The sequence below is a fragment of the Capra hircus genome, chromosome 20, assembly GCF_001704415.2.
Source record: "Capra hircus breed San Clemente chromosome 20, ASM170441v1, whole genome shotgun sequence".
In the NCBI taxonomy this organism is placed as follows: domain Eukaryota; kingdom Metazoa; phylum Chordata; class Mammalia; order Artiodactyla; family Bovidae; genus Capra; species Capra hircus.
The window spans coordinates 53,583,607-53,608,010 of NC_030827.1; the positions used below are offsets into that span (position 1 = coordinate 53,583,607).

Consider the following 24,404-nt stretch of genomic DNA (forward strand, 5'->3'; position numbering starts at 1 on the left):
CCCATGAAGTGATGGGAGTTTCAAAAAATTTTTTTCCAATTAAAAAACTCCTCAAAATGACTGATGGATGAAACAATAATCTTAGATTTTATTGTCAGATGACATTGCCAAAGGAACGAAGTCGTTCACACTTCCATTATCTTTCTCCTCCCTCACTTCTATATACAATTACTGTTTTCTTGCCTGAGAAAAAGGTGCTTAAATGAATAGTTTAAATGGAGATGAAATCATAACACATTTGAGAGTGTGAGCAGTGGTTTAGGTGGGTAATTTTATGGAATTGTATTAATGTTTAGTATACCTTGACGTTTGTTTTTGGTTTTTTTTGTTTGTTTGTTTGTTTGTTTGTTTTTTTCCTCTTTAAAAGCAGATGACAGAGCCACCCTTTTCTCAGCTAGATTTTTTTTATTGTTTTTTTAACTTTTTATTTTTTTGGAATATAACTGATGACTGGGTTTCAGTGGTAAAGAATCCACCTGCCAGTACAGGAGACATGTGTTCTAATGCCTGGGTTGGAAAGATCTCCTGGAGAAGGAAGTGGCTACCAAGTCTAGTATTCTTGCCTGGAAAACCCCATGGACAGAGGAACCTGGCAGGCTACAGTCCATGGAGCTGCAAAGAGTCAGGTACAACTCAGTGACTAAATAGCAACAACATACCTGATTAACATGTTATGATACTTTCAGGTGGAGATCGAAAGGTCTTAGGCATACATATACATGTATCTGTTCTCCTCCAAACTTCCTTCACATCCAGGCTGGCACATAACATTGAGCAAAGTTCCCTGTGCTAGACAATAAGTCCTTGTTGGTTACCCATTTTAAGCATAGCAGTTCTCAACTAGATATTGGCACTATTGATTGGCACTATTGGCACTATAAATATTGATTAGAAGATAAAAGAAGACATTAAATCTGATAGGGAATATGTCTTCTGGTGCCTTATGTTTCTCATTTTAATTCTAATCAATTGGTCACTTATTGAGGCTACACAGTGGTTAATAGTGAAATTCTCAACCCATGAGTGTATTCTGCAGTGGCCAAATATTTGGCACACTGAATGGATCTCTCTGAACGAGAGCTGATGGGCATGGGATTCTGACAACTTCCAACTTTAGAGATATTTTGTAGTTTTTCATCCTGTGTGCTAATACCCCTGATCTGGGATTCAGGGGGAGGGGATATAATAGTTAAAACATGTGTTCCTTTTTGCTCCTTTCCTCCTCCTCTTTTTCATTTACTAGTTTTCTTTTCTAAAAATACCAATAAAACAGTTAAAAGCTAGAAAGTAAAATTCAATCATGGAACCTTTGTGTGTATGCAAGGACGTTGGATGTTTCTAGTTAAACAAATGCAATCCTTATTTTTTTATGCTCATCTAATTTCTTAACCTTTAATTGATTAACACTAGTTTTGTGGTTGAACAAAATACTTTACTGACACTGCATTTAGCAGAACTTTTTACATATGAATTGGTGAATGATTAAATCTGATGATTATGTATTCTTTTGTTGTTGTTGTTGCATGAAGAGACTGATGTGTTAATTACCAATAGTAATTAATATGTATGGTAAAAACATGGTTGATGTATTTCTTCTTTGCATCAATTACTTAGTAAGAGTTCAATTGAATTTGTTTTATCTGCTTATGGTTTAAAATAAATATAACATTTCCTGGAATGAGAGATACATAGTGAGTTTTAATGACATGTCTTTCCTGTAATCCTTACATAGCTCTAACATTATATCACCTGTATTATGTGTTGGAAAAATGATTATAATGAAATCACTATATAATATTTCTGACTCTTTCTGATTTCTACTGGAATATTGTAAATACAAACTTCCTATTCATAAAAATACATACACTATATAGTTCAAATTATCATATTTTAAGTCAGTGGACAAGCCACTTTCAAAATTAATTGCTCTGACACTATCATCTTCTTAACCTTTTAAAGTTATTTTTCCCCAAAGGTTAGAATATTATCTCAGTGAGGAATTCTGCATTAGAAAGAAAGTTATAAATGTTTAGGTCCCATTCAAATGTGGTCCAGGGTGAATAAATAGTTTTCTGAGAGAAACTCACATGAGTCATGTTAGCTTTCTGAGTGCTATAGGTTACTCCTTAACACTAAGGAAGAGACAATTTATTAAAGGAATACCAGAGAAGAGTTCATTTTGCTTCACTTGGCTGATTGTGTTTCCTTTTTTTTTTTTCTTTCTTCCTTCTTGTCCTTTTACTGTTCTTTAAAGAACAACTAATTAACTCTATGTTATTATGTGATCAGATACACAAGGATATTTTATTCTTGCTTTAGGACAGTATAATAGCTCTCTTTTAGCATAAAAATATCACTCACTTTGCAAAATCTCATGATTCTATAAGTATATTCCCATCACTATGGGTTATGTAAGACCCTTCTACTATTCTCTTTGTAGGATTACTGAACTATGTATGACTAAAATCAACTTTATTTTCCAATTAAAAAAATATTTTAATGGAAAAAAGATGGAATCTCTCAATATAGTAGCTAGCTAAACTTACAATGCAATATTTCAAAAAAAAAGTGGTAGTTGCTCAGTCATATCCAGTTCTTTATGATCCCATGGACTGTAGCCTGCCAGGCTCCCCTGTCCATGGAATTTTCCAGGCAAGAATGCTAGAGTGGGTTGTAATTGCATTCTGCAGGGAATCTTCCCGACCCACGGATCAAACTCAGGTCTCCTGCATTGCAGGCAGATTCTTTACCATCTGAGCCACCAGGGAAGCATCCAGAGCATTCCTACTTTATGACTCTTTTTCTAGTTCCTTTCACTTGATGTCTCATTGCTGCCCACCCTCAAAGATAATACATTTCTATTCTGGTTATCAGTGTAACCTAATCATCTGTATCTAAGAGCTATCTCTTCCTGACTTAAGATTTCTACCTCTTTTTTTTTTTTGATTTCTACCTCTTCTACACTCATTACTCTTCAGCCATTTCATTAGAAATATTCATTCATTCATTGTTTTTTGCCTTATAAAGCCTAATATAAAACCTATATTCTTCCAGAATCTTAAAGCCTACTTGTTAAGCAAAACAAGACAATGTAAGCAGTGTGTCCCCTAATTTCTATTGGAGTGTATGTTGTAAACCAAAAATGAATTTTTAAGAATAGGTTGACTAGAGAAGAGGTAATCCTGAGGGTGGAACACTTTGTGGGTTCACAAATAATTCTCATTATAGTCTTGAAAAGTATTTATTGATTGACCTACTGCTACTGTGATGGATTTCCATTAGTGTTACATGGAAACTATTATTTAAGGCCAGATGAGAAATTTTAAAAATCCATTGAATAAGTGATCATCTCCATTAGTAAAACACTCAAACCACAATGAGATACCATTTCACACCAGTCAGAATGGCTGCGATCCAAAAGTCTACAAGCAATAAATGCTGGAGAGGGTGTGGAGAAAAGGGAACCCTCTTACACTGTTGGTGGGAATGCAAGCTAGTACAGCCACTATGGAGAACAGTATGGCGATTCCTTAAAAAACTGGAAATTGAACTGCTTTATGACCCAGCAATCCCACTGCTGGGCATACACACTGAGGAAACCAGAATTGAAAGAGACACGTGTACCCCAATGTTCATCGCACCACTGCTTATAATAGCCAGGGCATGGAAGCAACCTAGATGTCCATCAGCAGATGAATGGATAAGAAAGCTGTGGTACATATACACAATGGAGTATTACTCAGCCATTAAAAAGAATACATTTGAATCAGTTCTAATGAGGTGGATGAAACTGGGAGCCGATTATACAGAGTGAAGTAAGCCAGAAAGAAAAACACCAATACAGTATACTAACACATATATATGGAATTTAGAAAGATGGTAATGATAACCCTGTATGTGAGACAGCAAAAGAGACACAGATGTATAGAACAGACTTTTGGACTCTGTGGGAGAGGGAGAGGGTGGGATGATTTGGGATAATGGCATTGAAACATGTATACTATCATGTAAGAACTGAATCACCAGTCTAGGTTCGATACAGGATACAGAATGCTGGGGGCTGGTGCACTGGGATGACCCAGAGAGATGATATGGGGAGAGAGGTAGGAGGGGGGTTCAGGATTGGGAACTCATGTACATCCGTGGTGGATTCATGTCAATGTATTGCAAAACCAATATAGTATTGTAAAGTAAAATTTAAAAATAAATAAAATAGAGTCACAGATATAGAAAGCAAATTTATGCTTACCAGGGAATAAAGAGGGAAGGGATAAATTAGGAGAACAGAATTGACATACACTACTATATATAAAATAGATAACTAGTAAGAACCTACTGTATAGAACAGGAAACTCCACTTAATGATCTATAATGACTCATATTATGAGTCTGACACTGTTTCCACTGTTTTCCCATTTATGTGCCATGAAGTGATGGGACCGAATGTTGTGATCTTAATTTTCTGAATGTTGAGCTTTAAATCAACTTTTTCACTCTCCTCTTTCACTTTCATCAAGAGGCTCTTTAGTTCTTCTTCAGTTTCTGCCATAAGGGTAGTGTCATCTGCCTTTCTGAGGTTATTGATGTTTCTCCAGGCAATCTTGATTCCAGCTTGTGCTAATTCCAACCCAGTATTTCTCATGATGTAGTCTGATATAAGTTAAATAAGCAGGGTGACAATATACAGCCTTGACATACTCCTTTTCCTATTTGGAGCCAGTCTGTTGTTTCATGTCCAGTTTTAACTGTTGCTTCCTGACCTGCATATAGGTTTCTCAAGAGGCAGATCAGGTGGTCTGCTAAATCAACTATACTAAAAAAAAAAAAAAAAAACAATAATTTTAAAAAAGTAAAATACTCAAGCTAAATATTATCAACTTATGTAATGAATTTTTATAATATTTCAGTGTACCTTTGAATGTGTTGTATAACAATATCAATACTGCTAAGTAAGGAAATCAGTCCTAAATATTCATTGGAAGGACTGATGCTGAGGCTGAAACTCCAATACTTTGGCCACCTGATACGAAGAACTGACTCCTTGTAAAAGACCCTGATGCTAGGAAAGTATGAAGGCAAGACGAGAAGGGGACAACAGAGGGTGAGATGGTTGGATGGCATCACCCAACTCAATGGACATGAGTTTGAGCAAGTTCCTGGAGGTGATGATGGACAGGGAAGCCTGGAGTGCTGCAGTCCATGGGATCACAAAGAATCAGAAACGACTGAGTAACTGAACTGAACTGAAGTTATAATTCACTGGCTACTGCACATTGTGAGGGCTTCCCAGGTGGCACTAGTGGTGAAGAACCCACCTGCCAATGCAAGGACTAAGAGATGCAGGTTTGATCCCTGGGTCTTGAAGACCCCCTGGAGAAGGGTATGGCAACCCAGTCCAGTTTTCTTGTCTGTAGTATCCTATGGACAGAGGAGCCTGGTGGATCACAGTCCATAGGGTCCCAAGGAATAAGACACAGCTAAAGCAACTTAGCACACACTGCGCACTTACTCTCTAGTTAAACATAACTTCTGAAAAATTTATGCCGAGTGCTATGTTAATTCTCAAAACTTTATAAATGTGGAGTTAGATTCAAGTGTTAGAATCTAAAGCCATAAATTTGCTGGCATTTATCTTTAATTGAATTATTTATCATAATCCATATAAAGCATAGAGCATATAAAATTTTAACAGATGCTTTAGATTGACAACTTTACTACTTTCGCATACTTCTGTTGCTGGTCTATGTCCATATGCCTATTCAAAAAATACATATAGTTAACTGCAATGTGATCCTTTCTTCCCAAACTAAATAATTTCAAATTAAACACTCTAAAAATGTAAAGTAGCATGTGATAATATCCTCAAGAGTCAATTTTCCCCGTTGCCATATCGTTCAATAGTTAGTTGTTAGAAGGTTTAACTGTTTCTGTCAATGTTTTTAATTAGTCATATTTATTATATATAGATTTATAATCCATACACAATATAGCAATAGCTATTAAAATGACTTCACCTTTTGTTAATTTAATACCATGCATGTTCCAGAAAATGTTTTAAAAACATTTGTTCAGAGAATTTGGTCCTTTACTTTGCTGCGTTTTCATCATGGATAGACGTAAAATTGGAGAATATGAAACACACTGCTCAATCGATATTTTGTAGATGTCTGATGCTTAAATGGTAATTTTCTTCTTGTAGGTGCTAAAATGATGTAAAGAGATATACATAAATGAATAAATTCATTTTCATGCATGCCTACAACTGTCTCCACACAACTCTGTCTACTGCTTCTTTTAGTAGTTAATTTACTAATGAAGTGTGAATCTTTGAAAGATGTGTTTTTTATATTCTGCTATTGTAGTTTTATTCCTTTTTAGAAAAACTCCAAAAAATTAGTTTGAAAAAGATTTAATTTGTTGAATCTAACTGAGTGATGCCTATCAAAATTTTATCTCTGATTATGTCTTATGTGTTTTCAAGAAATAAGTACAATTTTTCCTGATGTACTGTTGTTTATGTTTCAGACCCCTTCATTTTCCTGTTGAAATAGTCCTTTCCTTATATTATCTTTTTTCTGTATTTTATCTTTAAAAATGTCTTCTAAGAGTTCGGAGACTTTAACATAAACCTTGAAAATTTTTACTTTGGCTAGAAACCAAAATGCTATGTGAACAAGGTTATATATTTTCAGTGTTTCAGAGTGTCAGAAATGTGCAAAAGGTGAGTAGTTGAGGTTATGTGACCAAAAAGGTTTCATGTGAAGGATAACTGTTCAGATCTCTTGGGAGAAACAATTTTTCAAGTATGTGTTTGAGATTTAAGAAAATACTGTGGATGTTCTTAGCTAGAAATATAGCAATGCTATTCATAGAAATATTAACTGAACTTTGATGTTATAAATAATAGCCATTGTGTGAATTATATGCAGTTTAAAAGCATTTGCTTATATTTAAATGATGTTTTTAATTATCTTAATGTATATTATTTATCTTTCTTATTGAAGACCTCTGTTGAAATATTACTCCTATAATGTCTTTTCAAAGAAAATTCAATCATTTTAGTTTTATAAGTGAGATTTACTAGTGTATCTCAATTAAAAATCAGGGCCTACTTACTGATTACATCTATACTGCCATTTAAATTTTGAGTGTAAAGTTTCATAATTTTTCAAGAAAGAAGGTTTTTTCTTTTTTAAATTTAGCAATCTGAAAGATATTTGTTTTTCCAAATTATAAAATTAACATTTCTGTGATAAATAAGCATCCATTTTATGTAAATTTTAATAAATAATTTGAATCTCAACTTTACTGTAGTATTTTTTTAACTTTAATATTGAAATATAATGGCAAGCAGTTAATTATTTATTTATTTTTTAAAATTCCCTGTGAAAATATGGAAGACAACTATGATTTACTGGTAGTTTCTTTTACAATTTTATTCTATATAGGTAGCAAAACATTAATTTAGTAGAATGACAGCAAGGGTTATTCTTTTAATAAGTATTGCTCATTAATATTTCTTCAATAATTACATCTGTTAGAATATAATAAAATATCCCTATTTATACCAAATAGAGAAAAACTGCAGATAAACATGATTTTAGCAACACCTAGGACACTGGAGAGAAAAAAAAGGTCATAACCCAATTAAGTATTAAATTATAGATAGGCAATTTTCAGAGAACACCATGTAAGGTTGGAATATAATATTATATTAAATTTTTCCGTCTTTGTCTACAGCTGCACTCCAATTCTGACAAAGGTGATGGGTCTGTCAAGTACATCCTTACTGGAGAAGGTGCTGGGACTATTTTTATCATTGATGATACCACGGGTGACATCCACTCAACAAAAAGCCTAGACAGGGAGCAGAAGACCCACTATGTACTTCATGCGCAGGCTATTGACAGACGAACAAACAAGCCCCTTGAGCCTGAATCTGAGTTTATCATCAAAGTGCAAGACATCAATGACAATGCTCCAAAGTTCACAGATGGACCATACATTGTAACTGTGCCTGAAATGTCAGATATGGGTAAGATAAATCATTTTTATATTTTGGAAGTTAATATATTTTTGAAGATCTAAAATTAATATTTTGAAGACTACTATTTAAATATTTGGAGGAGTGTGAAGAAATTTGAAGAAATTCCTAACATTTTAATAATTTCCTATGTCCTAAAGTTTTCAGGAATATTTCTGCTAGCTGTTCTAGTATTTATTAGAACTAATTTCTGAAGTTGTTAGTGTAAGTAACAACTTGATCTCAAGGAAAAACCATTCATACATGATAAAATACTCTGTAATTCTTGCTTAATTGGTGTAATTTTTTTTTTTTTACCATACCAACACAATCAGTGACAGTTTGTGTCAATATTTACAGTAGAATGTTGGAAATCTATTGCTGTCTTTTCAACTTTCAAGTTATGATCAAATTATAATAGGACTGATAGTACAAGCAATAGCTACATTAATCAATAAAATTTGCAGATACCCTTAAGCAGTTGCATCCTTTATTTTAAACTATATGATAACCATGTGAAATATTTTAAATGCCACGTTAAAGCTATACAAACTGGTATACAGTGTGTAAGTAATTTTCCCAAGTTCTTTTCTGAATTGCCATGAAGAAATTGACCCCAGTCTCTCCTGAATACAGAGCCTACACTGTATTTGATAAGTCATGATAGAGATTTCCAATCTTCTGGTGATTTCTGAAGCCTAGCTATTTTATTTTATTTTTATCTAAAGATGAATTTCCTAAATATAATAAAAATAAAGTTCAACTATAATAACAAACTTTTCATTACCTCTGCGAGACCCTAAGTTTGGATTTAGAAAATATATTTTGAGTACATGTTTTATATACTTGAGTTTATATATATGAGTATTGAATTAGGTTATTATAGTCACTAACAAAATCACTCTGTGCAAATGGATATATATATATATTTAAATTTGGAAAATATTTACACTTTTATTGAGATATAATTGATATGCAGCACTTATGAACTGAAGATGAACAACATGATGACTTAACTTACATCTGTTTTGAAATGATTCTGCAATATGTTTTTTTAACCTCCTTTGTCTCATATATGTAAGGTTTTTTAATGGGAGATTGCAATTTCTTTTGTTTTCCCAAATGTAGTCTATTTTAATTCTCCTGAGATTAGCAGATAGCTCCTTAAGCTGTGAGGGAATAAGGTTAGAAAGAGAGACTCAGTTTTCCTTCTTAAATAGAATCTCAGGGGAGAAAGCAATTGCCAAATGGACTCCCCAGAGACGAGAGTAAAATGCAGGGTCTAGTCTCAGAGAGCCAGTGGAAAGGACTCAAACACACTCAGACTCATTGGTCTCTTAAGAAAGTTGAAGAGAATTCCCTGGTGGTCCAGTCATTAGAACTCTACACTTTCATTACCACGAGCTTAAGTTTAGTCGATGGTTGGTGAGCTAAGATCCCACAAGCTGCAAGGAATACCTCCCCCACCTCCCCCACCCCCGCCCACACACAATGCTAAGAAACTCAACACCATTATTTCTGGCAGGTGAAAGTTTGTGAAAAAACTCCAGAAGACACTTTCTTCTGGAGGCTTGCCAAGGGATTGATAACACATTTGCCAATCATCTCCTTACAGAAGCAAAGAGCTCTGTGACGCTGTCACTTGTGAGAATGTTGCTGGTAAGGTACTGCCAGGGGCCACGTAAGAACCCCAGGGAGCACATTGGAAACTGACCGTCACTCTGAGGGCCAGAGCAACAAAGAAGAAAACAGGCACAGCAGTCATTACCAAAAAAGAATATTGAACACTAGGTAATCAGAGCATTCGTGTTTTAAGGACACTGCAGAGAGATTCCTATAACTCAAAGCCATGTTTTCTACAATAAGTAAAAAACAGAAAAACAATACGTACATTGTGGCACATAGGGTCACTGATAAGACCCAAATTGTTTTCCTGGAACTTAAGAACTTCCAAGACTGGAAGAAGGAGCTAAAAATCAGAGAATAAAAACACAAATATATGGAAATTGTGAGAAATAGATGAGACTTAGAGGGTATAGTAACTAGACATAGTGTGGGAATAACATATGTTCTCAGAATGCAAGAAACAGCAGATGACGGAGAGGAACAGTTACATTTTTTTTTTTTTTAACATTTAGGTGTAGAATATACAGAATTTGCAAGTTGAATAAACTTTCTGAATTACAGGGTTAATTGGAAAAGAATCAAACTTAGTTGGATGCTGGCAAAAGCCTATGAATGAAGAAAAAATTATATAGACTTCAGATTTTTAAAAGTTACTTACTAGGAAAAGATATTTTCACAGCATATTTTTCACTTGAAATACTGGAATGTGGTTAATAATTTAATACCATTGTCAGCCTTCAGAGAAAAGACTGAACACCAAATCCTTCACTCAATCAAAAACATGATATATCTGTTAGCATGAAAGAACTATGTAGAAAGGAATCCAGAAAGTATATCATCCTGCTATCTTTTTAAGAATTTTTTTGGCTGCACCACACCGCATGGGAGATCTTAGTTCCCTGACCAGGGATCAAACCCTCATCTCCTTCACTGGAAGCGTGAAGTTTTAACCATTGAACCACCAGGGTAGTCCGTATCCTCCAACTTTATCTAGAGAAATGCTTGGGAAAATAGTTAACATAGAAAATAGTTGAAGTCAATCAAAACAGAGATCAAAAAGCCAAAGAAAATAATAAGAGGAGAAAAAAGTTATTATAAGTGCAATCTAATATATATACCTGTGTGTGAACACAGTTAAATCTAAGTGAGTACATGTGAGCATCGTGAATGATACTGGGCTTTTAGGAATCATGAAGCCTGAAGAAATCATTGCAGCAAAGGCTGAAGGACTTAGGAGCAAGCCAAAACATTTCAGCCCTCATCTAAGACTTGGAGAGAAGGGTAGGAATGGGCAATACTAGTATAGCTGACCCTTGAGCGACACAGGTGTGAACTGTGCGAGTCCCCTTATAGGAACCTATACGAGGGCCAACTGTAACTACATATGGTTTTTGACTGCAGGAGGGAAGTTGGTGTTTGGAATCCCCAAATTGTTCCAAGATCAACTATATTTTTAAGTTCTTTTATAGAGACAAGCCTGGTTGAAGGAGAAAAGTTAATGGGGAAAAAGGACAAAGCAGAGGAGGCTTTCAGTCTGTCTTGTACCATGGGTCCAGGCATAATTTCTGGTGAAACAGTATGGCAAGCTATAGGCTGAATATTGGAAATCATATTGTGTGTGTATATGTGTGTTTTTGAACTTATTGTAGAAAAATAAACACATAAAACATCATAATAGCATCTACTGCACACGTAATATGAACATATAGAAAGTGATATGGAGGTTAGCATAGTAAAGAATTTGCTTTACATTGTGGGCTTAAGAATAAGTGATATTTGCACTGCCTCTGATTTTAGAATACACAAAAAGAACCACAAAATAGCTAGTAATATGGTACAAAAGGGACCAGCAAACCATGACAGTGGACACAAATCCAGCCTGCTGTTTTTTTGTTTGTTGGTTTGTTTGTTTCTATTTTGTTGTGGTAAAAGTCACATAATACAAAACATACTATTTTAACCATATTTAATTGTGCAGTTCAGAGGCAATAAGTACATTCACATTGTTGTACAGCACTCACCATCATGGATCCCTTGACTTTATTACCTTCCTAAACTGGAATGTGGGACTTCCCAGGTAGCACAGTGGAACCTGGCAATGCAAGAGACGTGAGAAATGAGGGTTCAATCCCTGAGTGGGAAAGATACGCTGGAGGAGGAAATGACGGCCCCCTCCAGTATTCTTGCCTTGGAAACCCTATGGACAGAGGAGCCTGGAGGGCTACAGTCTCGGGCATCACAAAGAGTCAGACAAGACTGAGCACAGAGGCAAAACTGGAACTTTGTCCTCATTAGATACTAATTCCCCATTCGCCCTCCTAACTCCTGCACCCAGCCCCTGGCATCTGCCAATGTACTTTCTGACTCTATGAATTTGACAATTCTAAGTACCCCATAAAAGTGAAATCAAATAGTATGTGTGTGTACCTAATGCGTATTGGAATGCATTTTTTAAGATTAACTTAATATATGTTTTCCAAACAGATTCTACCTTCTTTTTCCCCCTTGTGCTATACAGTAGGTTCTCATGGTCTGTTTTTGTAAACAAAATTTTATTAGAACAAATCTGTACCCATTCATTTAAATCTTGCCTATGATAGTCTAGGTACTGTGGTAGCAGAGCCATAGTTGCAGCCAACATATGGCTCACAGAGCCTGAAACATTTCCTGTGTTGCTTATTACAAGAAAAGTTTGCTGGTCTCTAATGTAAGAGGTTTTATGGAATAAGCTTGGAGGCAGGAGGAGCGATTAGAAGAGAGTGTTGTTCTCTAATACTCTTGATAGATATGGCATTTGCTGCAAAGAAAGGGTGGGGTGATTTGAGAGAATAGCATTGAAACATATATATTGTCATATGTAAAATAGTCGGGGATTTGCTGTTTGATGCTGGGCACCCAAAGCTGGTACTCTTTGACAACCTAGTTGAGTGAGATGGGGAGGGTAGTAGGAGGGAGGTTCAAGAGGTAGCGGACTTATGAATACCTGATACTAATTAATGTTGATGTATGGCAGAAACCATCACAAAATTGTAAAGTACTTATCCTCTAATTAAAAATGAAAATTTAAAGAATATGCCATTTGACACAAACAATAGAATCATGCTTCTTCCCTTTAGGTAAATGATGTTAGTTATTTAATATTTGGCCTCTCTTTCCCTACAGTTTGGTTAGGTTGACACTATGCAGAATTAAATGTCCATTTACTACAATTTTTTTTTCACCTAAAAATGACCATGTGATGTAATTCTAAATAGTAGAATGTTAAGTGGAGGCCAGTAGGTGGAACTTTCAGGAAAGATACAGGCTTCCTGCCAAAAAGACACACCTGGCACGGATATTTTACCCATTGCCATTTTCCTTGTTGCCTAAAGCAGATGTGGTCTCAAAATACATCAGCCACTTGCAACCATAAAGATGAAAGCCTATTGCTAAGTGAGATGGATCAGAAAGATAAAAGGGCCCGAAAGGATGATCCGTCTCAGAACTGATGCTCCAGACCTGGTCTGTGACTCCCAAGAGCTTCCTTAAGAAAGTAAATCTTGTCTTTTTATGTTATCAGGTTGGATTTCAGATGTACGCAGCTGTATTCAGTCTGAATTGGTACTCAGACAAATTCTCGGTTTTAACATGAAGCCAGGAGCCTGGCAGGCTGCAGTCCCTGGTGTCAAAAAGAGTCAGACCCAGCTGAGCAACTAAGCACAGCACACAGCACAGTAGCTAAAGAATTGAATCTAATACTGAATACAAAAGAATGGCAAGAAAGATTTTAGCATCACAGAACAATGATGGGGTTAATACAATATAGTTGTATTAAGTTGCTTGATTTGGAAATGATACATAAAATCATTCCTGTTTACCATCTCTACTGTATAATTGTGATGCGAGATGATTTTGCTGGGGCAGCACTTCTTTCTGTCTGTGGTGAAGCTAATAGTTGATTTCAGATAACTAAATCTTGCTTCTTATCAACTACAGAACTGACTGACTCCATAAAGTTTTGATCAAAAGAGATAGAGGTTTTGAATGCTGACTCTGAGATTTGCAGAAAATCAAAAGTTGATTAGTATAAAATATCCAGTTGTCTGAGACCACATGAGGCCACAGCAGTTGTGATAAGGATCATTGAAAACAACTCCAAGAAATATTTATTGAGCACTTACTATGTATCTGACATTGCATGTCACTCGTAATAATTCCATGCTTGTATCATCTTGAGGTCAGCATTACAAATTATTCTTGTTTTACAGAGGATGAAACTAATAATATAGAATTAATTAATTTCCCCAAGATCACAGGGTTAGTAAGAAGTACAAATGGAAGAGATGTCTAAGCTTCAGCTTTTGAGTTCCCGTTTTCAATACAGTTTAAAAAACACAAAATCTAGATCAAGCTACTTGTGCAATAATTATAACAAGGAAAAGTGTGTTCCAGGATCCATACAGTTTATTGGGCCAGAGGTAAGGATCCCCTTCTTAATTCATTGGAATAGATTTGATATTATTATAATGTTCCTCTTGTTCAAGAGACAGCATTTTGCGATGGCTACAATCCCTGGGTTGGGAATATTCCCTGGAGAAGAAAATGGCAACCCACTCCAGTATTCTTGCTTGGGAAATCCCATGGACAGAGGAGCCTACAGTCCATGGGGTTACAGAGTCACACACGACTTAGCGACTAAACAACATCAGCATACCATACAAAGGAAAATTCATCCAATATTGCCTGGAAATAAAGGAATAGCTATTCATTTATACCCGAATTTAATCCCTAGAGGGTCCAATAAGGGAATGCTTTTTTAACACGAATCCCTCTCACAACCCCAAAATACATACATCAGAGATAGTGTGGGGAAAGAAGTACTGTGGAGAAAGAAAAAGCTTCAGGTAGCTGAAAAACCTTAATAACCCAGATGGTGTGAACAGTGAGGTGAATGGAATAGTCCAGAGCCACTTTCTGTGTGGAAAGTATCTGTATGAACTGAGCTAAGGAGTGGAGTTCAGACTAGGCATGGTTACAGTGTTGGGTGATGTGAAACTGTGTTTTCCCCAACACTTAACAACAATATAAATGGTAAATAAATCTGTAATTAAGGTATATAAAACTGAAACATTCAATATGCTTATAAAAATCAGTTCAGTTCAGTTCAGTCACTCAGTCATGTCCAACTCTTTGCGACCCCTTGAATCGCATCACTCCGGGCCTCCCTGTCCATCACCAACTCTCAGAGTTTACTCAAACTCATGTCCATTGAGTCGATGATGCCATTCAGCCATCTCATCCTCTGTTGTCCCCTTCTCCTCCTGCCCCCAATCCCTCCTAGCATCAGAGTCTTTTCCAATGAGTCAACTGTTCTCATGAAGTGGCCAAAATACTGGAGTTTCAGCTTCAGCATCAGTCATTCCAATGAACACCCAGGACTGATCTCCTTCAGAATGGACTGGTTGGATCTCCTTGCAGTCCAAGGGACTCTCAAGAGTCTTCTCCAACACCACAGTTCAAATGCATCAATTCTTTGGCACTCAGCTTTCTTCACAGTCCATCTCTCACATCCGTACATGGCCACTGAAAAAACCATAGCCTTGACTAGATGGACCTTTGTTGGCAAAGTAATGTCTCTGCTTTTGAATATGCTATCTAGGTTGGTCATAACTTTTCTTCCAAGGAGTAAGCATCTTTTAATTTCACGGCTGCAATCACCATCTGCAGTGATTTTGGAGCCCCGCAAAATAAAGTCTGACACTGCTTCCACTGTTTCCTCATCTATGTCCCGTGAAGTGATGGGACCAGATGCCATGATCTAGCTTATAAAAATTCAACCACTGAAAAGTAAAACAAACAAATGTGATGAAGGATTTTTAATGTAAGATATGAATCCAATAGTCAGTAAGAAATAAGATATGAATTTAAATGAATAAACAGTTGAAAATAAAGATATCAAATAATTATGTTAACTCTAATAAGATGAAAGATAATAAGCTAAAATACAAACACATAGGGCAGACAAAGTACTAAGTTTCCTTAAATAAGAAACTGTTTCGGGCTTCCCTGGTATCTCAGAGGGTAAAGAATTCCCCTACAGTATGGCAGAACTGGGTTCGATCCCTGGGTTGGGAAGATCCCCTGGAGGAGGACATGGCAACCCACTTTAGTATTCTTGCTTGGAGAATCTCCATGGACAGAAGAATCTGGTGGCCTATACAGTCCATGGGGTCACACAGAGTCAGACACGAATGAGCAACTGAGTACAACAAAAGGAACTGTTTCAATAATAAGAAAAATGCACTATAATCAAATGAGCATGGGTAAATTACATTAGCAGGAGATTCATAGGAAAATAAATGTTAATTGTATTAAAACATTTCAAATTTCACTAGGAATTTAAAAAGCTCAAAGGAGAAAGAGATAGCAGTGTTTGCCTATCCAGGATGCAAATTTGATAATTCACAAAATTATTAGTGTGCACAACTATTAGCAGAAATGTTGATTTCCATAGTTTTTTGGCGAGTAGTTTGGCAATATCTAGCAAAATTTTTAAAAGAACATAAATTTATAATAGAAGACTCTTTTATAGATATACTGACATGGATATCTAAAGTTGTATGTTGAAAGTTGCCCATTGTAATATTGTTCACAGAGGTGAAAAGTAGAAAACATGCTTAAAGTACAGTGAAGTTCTCAAATTATTCTTCATACAGTGATACCCTAGGCCGGCTTAAAATGAATGAATTTAAACTGTGTATGCTGACATTCAAAGATCCAGAGTATTTTAGTGAGAAATTTTTCAGAAATCTGTGTGGAATAGCATCCTTTTTTTGAAAAATGAATATGTGTTCCTGAATATGAATGCACACATAGAAATATATGGAGACCACACACATCGGTGAAAGCAATTACTTCTAAAAAAAAGGCTGCAGTTTTATTTGGTATAACAGAAGTTCATCATGATTCTTCTTTATTAAACTGATAAATATTTATATATGTTATTTGTGAAATAATAATAAAAAGTGTTATATGATCATAAAAAATAATAGCATTCATATTTAAAGCTATATCAATTTCCAAAACTAATAATCGCTTACAAGAGTGGGATAGTTGACAAAAAAATTTTCACAATAGAAGGTGCCTAATAAGATCACTGGTTTTACCATATGCACATTAATTGAGTTTTGGATCATCCAGTCCTTAAAAAAATCTTTATTCTTTAAATTGTCTAATTCTACTGGAAAGGAGAGAGAGGGAAGGAACTTAGTATGCTTAGAACTGTGATATGGTCTAGTAATAAAACAGTTAAAAAAAAAAAAACAAGTACCTACATTTGAGCTGGTTGCAGATGTGTAAACACATTTTCAATATGGCGTCTGATAAGCAAAAAAATAGAGGAACAGTACAGTTGGACTGAGAGCCCTGCTTGCAGACAGAGAAAATATCCTCTGAATCTTTTATAAAACATGGACTTTTTTTTTTTTTTTTTTGCTTAGATGAGGAGAAAAAATAAATGCATTTTGCATAAAGGACAATTCCTCTCTCTTCCCTGCAGTTATATAGCTTAGAGTTTGTGTGTGTGTGTATCTGTGTGGTTAAGGAAGAATAAGCAGAATCATCATACAACTGACGAGTTCCCTGTAGAGCTTTGCAAAATGTGCTCTGAGAAAACAGAGGAGGCAAGAGAAAGCACCTCTAGGGATTTCTCATGCGTGCACGTTTTTATCAGATTGTTGTTTCTTGTATATCCACAGTGCTAAGAAATGATTGTGGAGCCCTCCCAGTAATTGCTGTGTGTTGTATTGCCTGTGAGAAAAGCATGATTTGGTTGTATACATCTTGTCAGTGAGTAATAATCAGCAGACAAAGTCTTGACATTCTGGGTATTTCAATAAAGAAAGATGCAAAATAAACTGAAGTGCTTTTTGATGCATGTTCTAATATAAGGTTTTCCTTTATCTCTTGCATTTACATACACCATGTAATATCAACTATTATCTAGGGAATCATATCCTTCCAAAACAGGGTTTTTCAGCATTGCCACTACTAACATTTTGGACTAGATAATTCTTTGTTATGGGGGACTGTCCTGTGCATTGTAGGATGTTTAGCGGCATCCCTCGTCTCTCTACTCGTTAGATTCCAACAACATCTCTCCTCTTGCTGCCTTACTGTGATGTCTTCAGATATTGCTCGAAGATCTCTGGAGGCCAAAATTGCTCACAGCTGAGAATCACTCTCCTAAGAAACATGCAAGATAAAATAATAAAACAACTTCAAAGTAGAAACATGAATGGAAGAAATACTTATTAAGAAATAATACTTGTCCAAGAAAATTCCATAGTGTTAAAATGCCCATGCTATAGGCTGCTGCTGCTGCTGCTGCTAAGTTGCTTCAGTCGTGTCTGACTCTGTGCGACCCCATAGACAGCAGCCCACCAGGCTCCCCCATCCCTGAGATTCTCCAAGCAAAAACACTGGAGTGGGTTGCCATTTCCTTCTCCCTCATGCTATATACTTGTGACCAAAACCAATTCTATCTGCTGGGTAAGCAGTTTTCATGTTTAGATGTTAACTGTCATATTTGAATAGATACCTTTTGAAAATAGCTAGGAAAACCACTGGGTAAAGTATTTGTGCTTATAGAAAGAGTAACAGTGTGGTGCATGAGAGTCATTGTGGCTCCCATTAAAAAAAAAAAAAGCCTGTTTTTATAGCATTGATTTAAAAAGGACCCTTTGGGTTATGATGGATGTCTAGTAAGCTACTGGCTATCATTTTGCTTTCTCTTAAATTTATCTAAAAATGTGGTTGCCTTCAACAAAATGAACTTATGTGGACAGAATGACATTATAATATCATAGAGGGATAATGTAATCTGAGAGGACTATGATGAGGCTTGTATACATTTTATCAGTACACATTTGACATATATTTTGTTCTTTTTTTCTGTGGTATGTGGTTTATTATCATTCCAGTCTTAATGATTTTACCATCTCCTATCCGTTATTCTATAGAAGCACTTCTTTAATTTGATTTTCTATGTTTATTAAAAGTCTAGTTGCTCAGAACTGAGTCCTAAAATTATGAAATGATGAAAGTTAATATTCCTGATTGTCATTGCAAATAAAACGGGAAAAAAACCTGAGATGAAACTATTCTTGTTTTTGGAGTCAGTGTTCAGGTTTTATGTGTGGCTTTGGGAAATGAAGAAAGAATGGATAAATCTTATTTGTAAATGGCATTGCCACTCTCAGATGGAGTGGCATCTGTTTTAAGATATTTAGTGATATTACAGTAGCGTATATTATTATCACAAAATTAGTAAGGGTCTTTCTTTTAAATTGTGAGTATTGGTAAATCTCTTAAAAAAAAACACATGCATTTGTCTCTTTTTTATGTACGTATACCCACATTTCTGCAATTCTGGTTTTAATTTTGCCTGGAATCAGAAGATTTTAGTACAAAGTTTAAAGCATTAATTTTTTTGCATTGTAATCACCTTAAATTTAAAATATGCTTTACATATAGAAATTGTTTCAAAGAAAACCATAGCAGATCACAATCTTGGAAATAAATTTTACATCTTCGTTTTTTACAGAAATATATCTATAAGGAAATAAATAGATTTCTACCTATTCTCTTCTGTATGCTAATGAAATATACAATAATAAACCTTACTTGAAAACATTTTAAAATTGTAACACATTTTAGCAATAATTATTCTAAGTTCATTGGAGGGAGAACAAAATATTTTATAAAATTATGAATATGAAATGTATGAACTTTAATTCAGTGGAGTACTAAAACTTAATTTGGCATATAAGGAGAGGATATGAAATTTTACCACATGACCCTTATATTCTGTAAGGTCCCTTGTCTTCGTAGATCTAGTAAAACATCTCTAATCATTTTCATGGTTTTTTGTTCCCTTCCAATCTCTAAACCCCAGACCTATTTCCATTTGCAGCTGTGTTCTTTGTTGCAAAGCAACAAGAAGAGACACCAGCTGTGCTTATTTTATTGTGCTGCTTGCTGGGGAACTGATTTAGTTCTGCCCAAACATCTTGGGAGCGTCCCCTGGATATCTTCCAGGATTCTAGCAGCCATTTTAAAATTATTACCCTGGGGCATAACTTCAGGATAAGATAATTTCAGTAAAGTGAAGCTGACTTTACAATTCCACATGGTAGATCAGAGTGAATATGAACAATTACATAGGACAAGTGATGAATCATATATTGGAGAAAAATTTCTTTCTTAACTTCCTTCTCATAACTTTTCCTCTCTATCAGTTAGCTTTTCTTTTGTAACAAACCAAACCAGAGTTTATGGTTCAGAATATCATTCGTTTTACATTATAAAGAGAAATTAAGAAATCATTCCATTTAAAATATTTTATTCAAAAATATCATTCCATTTAAAATATTTTATTCAAAAAGAATAAAATATTTAGGAGTAAATATACTAGAGGAGGTCAAAGATCTGTACAATGAAAATTATAAGATATTGAAGAAAGAAATTGAAGGAGACCAAATAAATAGAAAAGTATTCCATTTTCATAGATTGTAGGAATTTTGTCAAAATATCCATACTTCCTAAAGTAATCTACAGATTTAACAAAATCCCTATGAAAACCTCAATATTGTTTTCCATAGAAATAGAACAAACAATCCTAAAATTTGTATGGATCCTCAAGAGGCTCCAAATAGCCAAAGCAGTCATGAGAAAGAATAAATGTAGAGGCATCACACTCCTGAATTCAAACTATATTATAAAGCTGTAGTGATCAAAACAGTACAGCATCAGCATAAAAACAGACACATAGATCAACAGAACAGAATAAAGAGCTCAGAAGTACCCATTCATATGTGGTTGATGAATTGTTGACAAAAGAACTAAGAATATATAGTGAGGCAAAGTATATGTGTGTGTGTATGTTAGTCACTCAGTCATGTCCAGCTCTTTGTGACCTCACGGACTGTAACCCACCAGGCTCCTCTGTCCATGGGATTCTCCAGGCAAGAATACTGGAGTGGGTTTGCCATTCCCTTCTGGTGTCAGGAAAACTTGATAGCTATATGCAAGACTGAATCCCTGTCTTACATCAAACACACACACACACACACAAAACTCAAAATGAATTACAGACAAGTTGAATGTGAGACACAACCAAAAACTCCTAGAAGAACACAGAGTGGGTAAACTTGATATTAATCTTAGTAATGGGCTTTTTCAATTCGATACTAAAAGCACAAATAAAGAAGTGAGGCTTTCAAAGTTTTCTGCAGAGCAATGGAAACCATCAACAAAAAGAAAAGGCAACCTGTGTAGTCGGGGGAAATACTTCATATTTATTCTTAGGATAGCATTTCAGGAGAGTGAGAGCAGAAGCTTCAGATGTTTTTCAAGACAAGGCTCAGAACTTCCACTACTCTACTTTTGCTGTATTCTATTATTGTAAATCACTTGAAACAATGTTTTGTGAATATTTATTGAATAATTACGTGTCAGTCTTTTCTACCTACACTTATGTCTGCAGAAAAAAGTTTGTAAAAATAAACCACCTTAATGTTTGGAACATCATTGTTCTGATATCTGGTTAAAAAAAAAAGTTGTATTACTTTATGGAGCAATTATTCATTTATTTTCCTATAAATAATTGCACTTGTGTTTCAAGAAAGACCCCAAAACCAATTTATTTTCTCACTTTTATCCAATGATTGATATGATCTACCAGATTGCATTTTATGCTGTTGCAGATTCCTGTGTTTCTCCATTTTCTTTTTATGACCATAGACTAGACTTGGAATTCCCCCAAAAAACTGCTCAGTTCATTATAGAAAGTACTTCACTGGAATAGATAAATTATTTGACCATAAGCTGGACACAGTTTATAAAAATTAACGCTGCATGTTTTTAAAAATATATCTCCAAATGATTTTCAGATGTATGCACCTTGGTGTAGGAAATGCAAATACAAAGTAAACCAATCGATTTGGGCAATTCTAGATTCAGCTTACGTTCAAATAATTGTAAAAAATGTAATGGGTGAAATATTCATGATGGATAAAGGAACATTCTTGTGTATAAATTAGTCTTGGAACTAAACACTCTCTTCATGGAGATAATGCTTTTTAAAAATGCAGCTTACATTCTTACTACAACTGAACTTAGAGCATCCTGGGCTTATTGTTTTATTACTTACTACCTTATATTATGGGCTTCCCGGGTGACTCAATGATAAATCATCCACTGCCAGTGTAGGGGACACAGGGGATGTGGGTTCAATCCTTGGACTGGAAAGATCCCTCAAAGAAGGAAATGGCAACCCAGTCCAGTATTCTTGCCTGGAAAATTCCGTGGACAGAGGAACCTGGCAGAATATAGACCACGTGTTCTCAAAGAGTCAGACATGACTTAGCAACTGAGCACACATGTACATGCTTTATATTACACATTAATTTGAACTTGTATTTTACTGATTTGTAGACACCTCACTTTTTTATTATTTTATTTCTGTGTCATGTGCACCTAACGAGCTATCACAAACATAGTAGTTAATAGACATTTAAAAGCACTAATACAGTATACTAACACATATATATGGAATTTAGAAAGATGGTAATGATGACCCTGTATGCGAGACAGCAAAAGAGACACAGATGTGTAGAGCGGACTTTTGGACTCTGAGGGAGAGGGAGAGGGAGAGGGTGGGATGATTTGGGAGAATGGCATTGAAACATGTATACTATCATGTAAGAAACGAATCGCCAGTCTATGTTTGATGCAGGATGCAGGATGCTTGGGGCTGGTGCACAGGGATGATCCAGAGAGATGATGTGGGGTGGGAGGTAGGAGGGGGTTCATGTTTGGGAGCTCATGTACAACTGTGGTGGATTCATGTCAATGTATGGCAAAACCAATACAGTATTGTAAAGTAAAATAAAGTAAAAATAAAAATTAAAAATAACTAACTAACTAAATAAAAACTAAAAAAAAATAAAATCTATATGAAATAAAGACAAATTATAATGTTTTATAGAGGTGAAGAGCTATTATTCCATGTGATGTTTTCTCTGTATTTTTATCACATAAACATATTTATGAATTTCCTTGTTAAAATTATTCTTAACATTTGGAAACATTTACTAACATTTTATTTTTTTATTATTTTTTCAGTTTATTTATTTTGGATTTTTATTTTTACTTTATTTTACTTTACAATACTGTATTGTTTTTGCCATACATTGACATGAATCCACCACGGGTGTACATGCATCCCCAAACATGAACCTCCCTCCCACCTCCCTCCCCATAACATCTCTCTGGGTCAGCCCCGCGCACCAGCCCCAAGCATGAGGTATCCTGCATCGGACATAGACTGGCGATTTGATTCTTACATGATAGTATACATGTTTCAATGCCATTGTCCCAAATCATCCCACCTTCTCCCTCTCCCTCTGAGTCCAAAAGTCTGCTCTATACATCTGTGTCTTTTTTGCTGTCTTGCATACAGGGTCATCATTGCCATCTTTCTAAATTCCATATATATGTGTTAATATACTGTATTGGTGTTTTTCTTTCTGGCTTACTTCACTCTGTATAATCGGCTCCAGTTTCATCATCTCATCAGAACTGATTCATATGTGTTCTTTTTAATGGCTGAGTAATACTCCATTGCATATATGTACCACAGCTTATGTATCATATTTATGGCCACTTTATTGTTTTTCTTCCTTTCCTTTCTTCATTCTTTCCTTTCTGGAGAAATTCACCAAAACAAAAAACTCATGTTAGACACTGGCCACTACTCAACTACCACTTCTACTATTAATTAGTCTATTCTATTGCCCCTATATTTTAATAAAAGTTCATAAATGAAAATTACTATGGAATATTATAAAATAAAAATATTTTAAGTGTGAAATTATAATATTAGGACATATAATGCTGAAGTTTCATTCTAAAAACTCATGTGCAGTACATTTAACCTAACCTTTAATTTAATTTGATTTCTAATTTTATTTTGAAACTCAACTTTCTTTTCTGAGACACTTTAGGGTGGTTTTGCCATTTTCAAGGTGTTGGGTATAGAGTGAAAGAATAATAATCAGCTGTAGAGTAAAGGCATAGTGACTAGGAGTTGGGTGAATGTTCATTGTTCAGGTATACCGAGATGGTTCAGAATGAGGTATGGAGAACATGCCCAGCAAAGAGGTCCAGAATAAATACCCAGGGCCCAGAAAGCAGGCACACAGTGACTATACAGTGATCAAGGCTAGAGAAGTCATAGTGACCACATAGATTTCTGCTCTTGTCTACTACGGATCTTTGTTCCCACTGGTTTTCACGCCTCAGTCCATGATGGTCATAGTTGCCTGTTCTCGGTCTTAATTGCAAGTCCTTTTGTGATCCACCGAGTTTCTCTCAGATAAATTTCATTTCCTATCTTAGTAAATGGCAAATATTTCCTTGCTCTCATAACCTGGTATGGCGAGAACTCTGTGATCAGTCTAGACCTTTTATGATTTCATAAGCTAAATGGCCTACCTCTTTATTTTTAAAATATTTTGTACTCTTTATTATGTTGAGGTATGTTCTCTTTACATGTACTTTGTTCAGGTTTTTTAAAGATCAGGTAATGTTGAATTTGTTAAATGCCATTTTGCATCTGCTTTATTTAATTTTTATTCTCCAGAGTGTTAATGTGATTTATCACATTAACTGATTTGCAAATATTGACCTATTTTTGTGTTCCTGGAATAAATCC

The 24,404-nt window shown here is 35.2% G+C and overlaps 1 protein-coding gene across 3 annotated transcripts in view; it reads left to right on the top strand.

The window, feature by feature from the left end:
• Positions 1 to 24,404, top strand: part of CDH18 (cadherin 18) — a 604,406-nt gene that overhangs the window by 284,400 nt on the left and 295,602 nt on the right. For all 3 annotated transcript variants that reach the window (XM_018065791.1, XM_018065792.1, XM_018065793.1), the window contains exon 3: positions 7,741 to 8,035. In XM_018065791.1, coding sequence (XP_017921280.1) covers positions 7,741 to 8,035 — 295 coding nt within the window. The remainder of the gene's footprint in view (positions 1 to 7,740; positions 8,036 to 24,404) is intronic.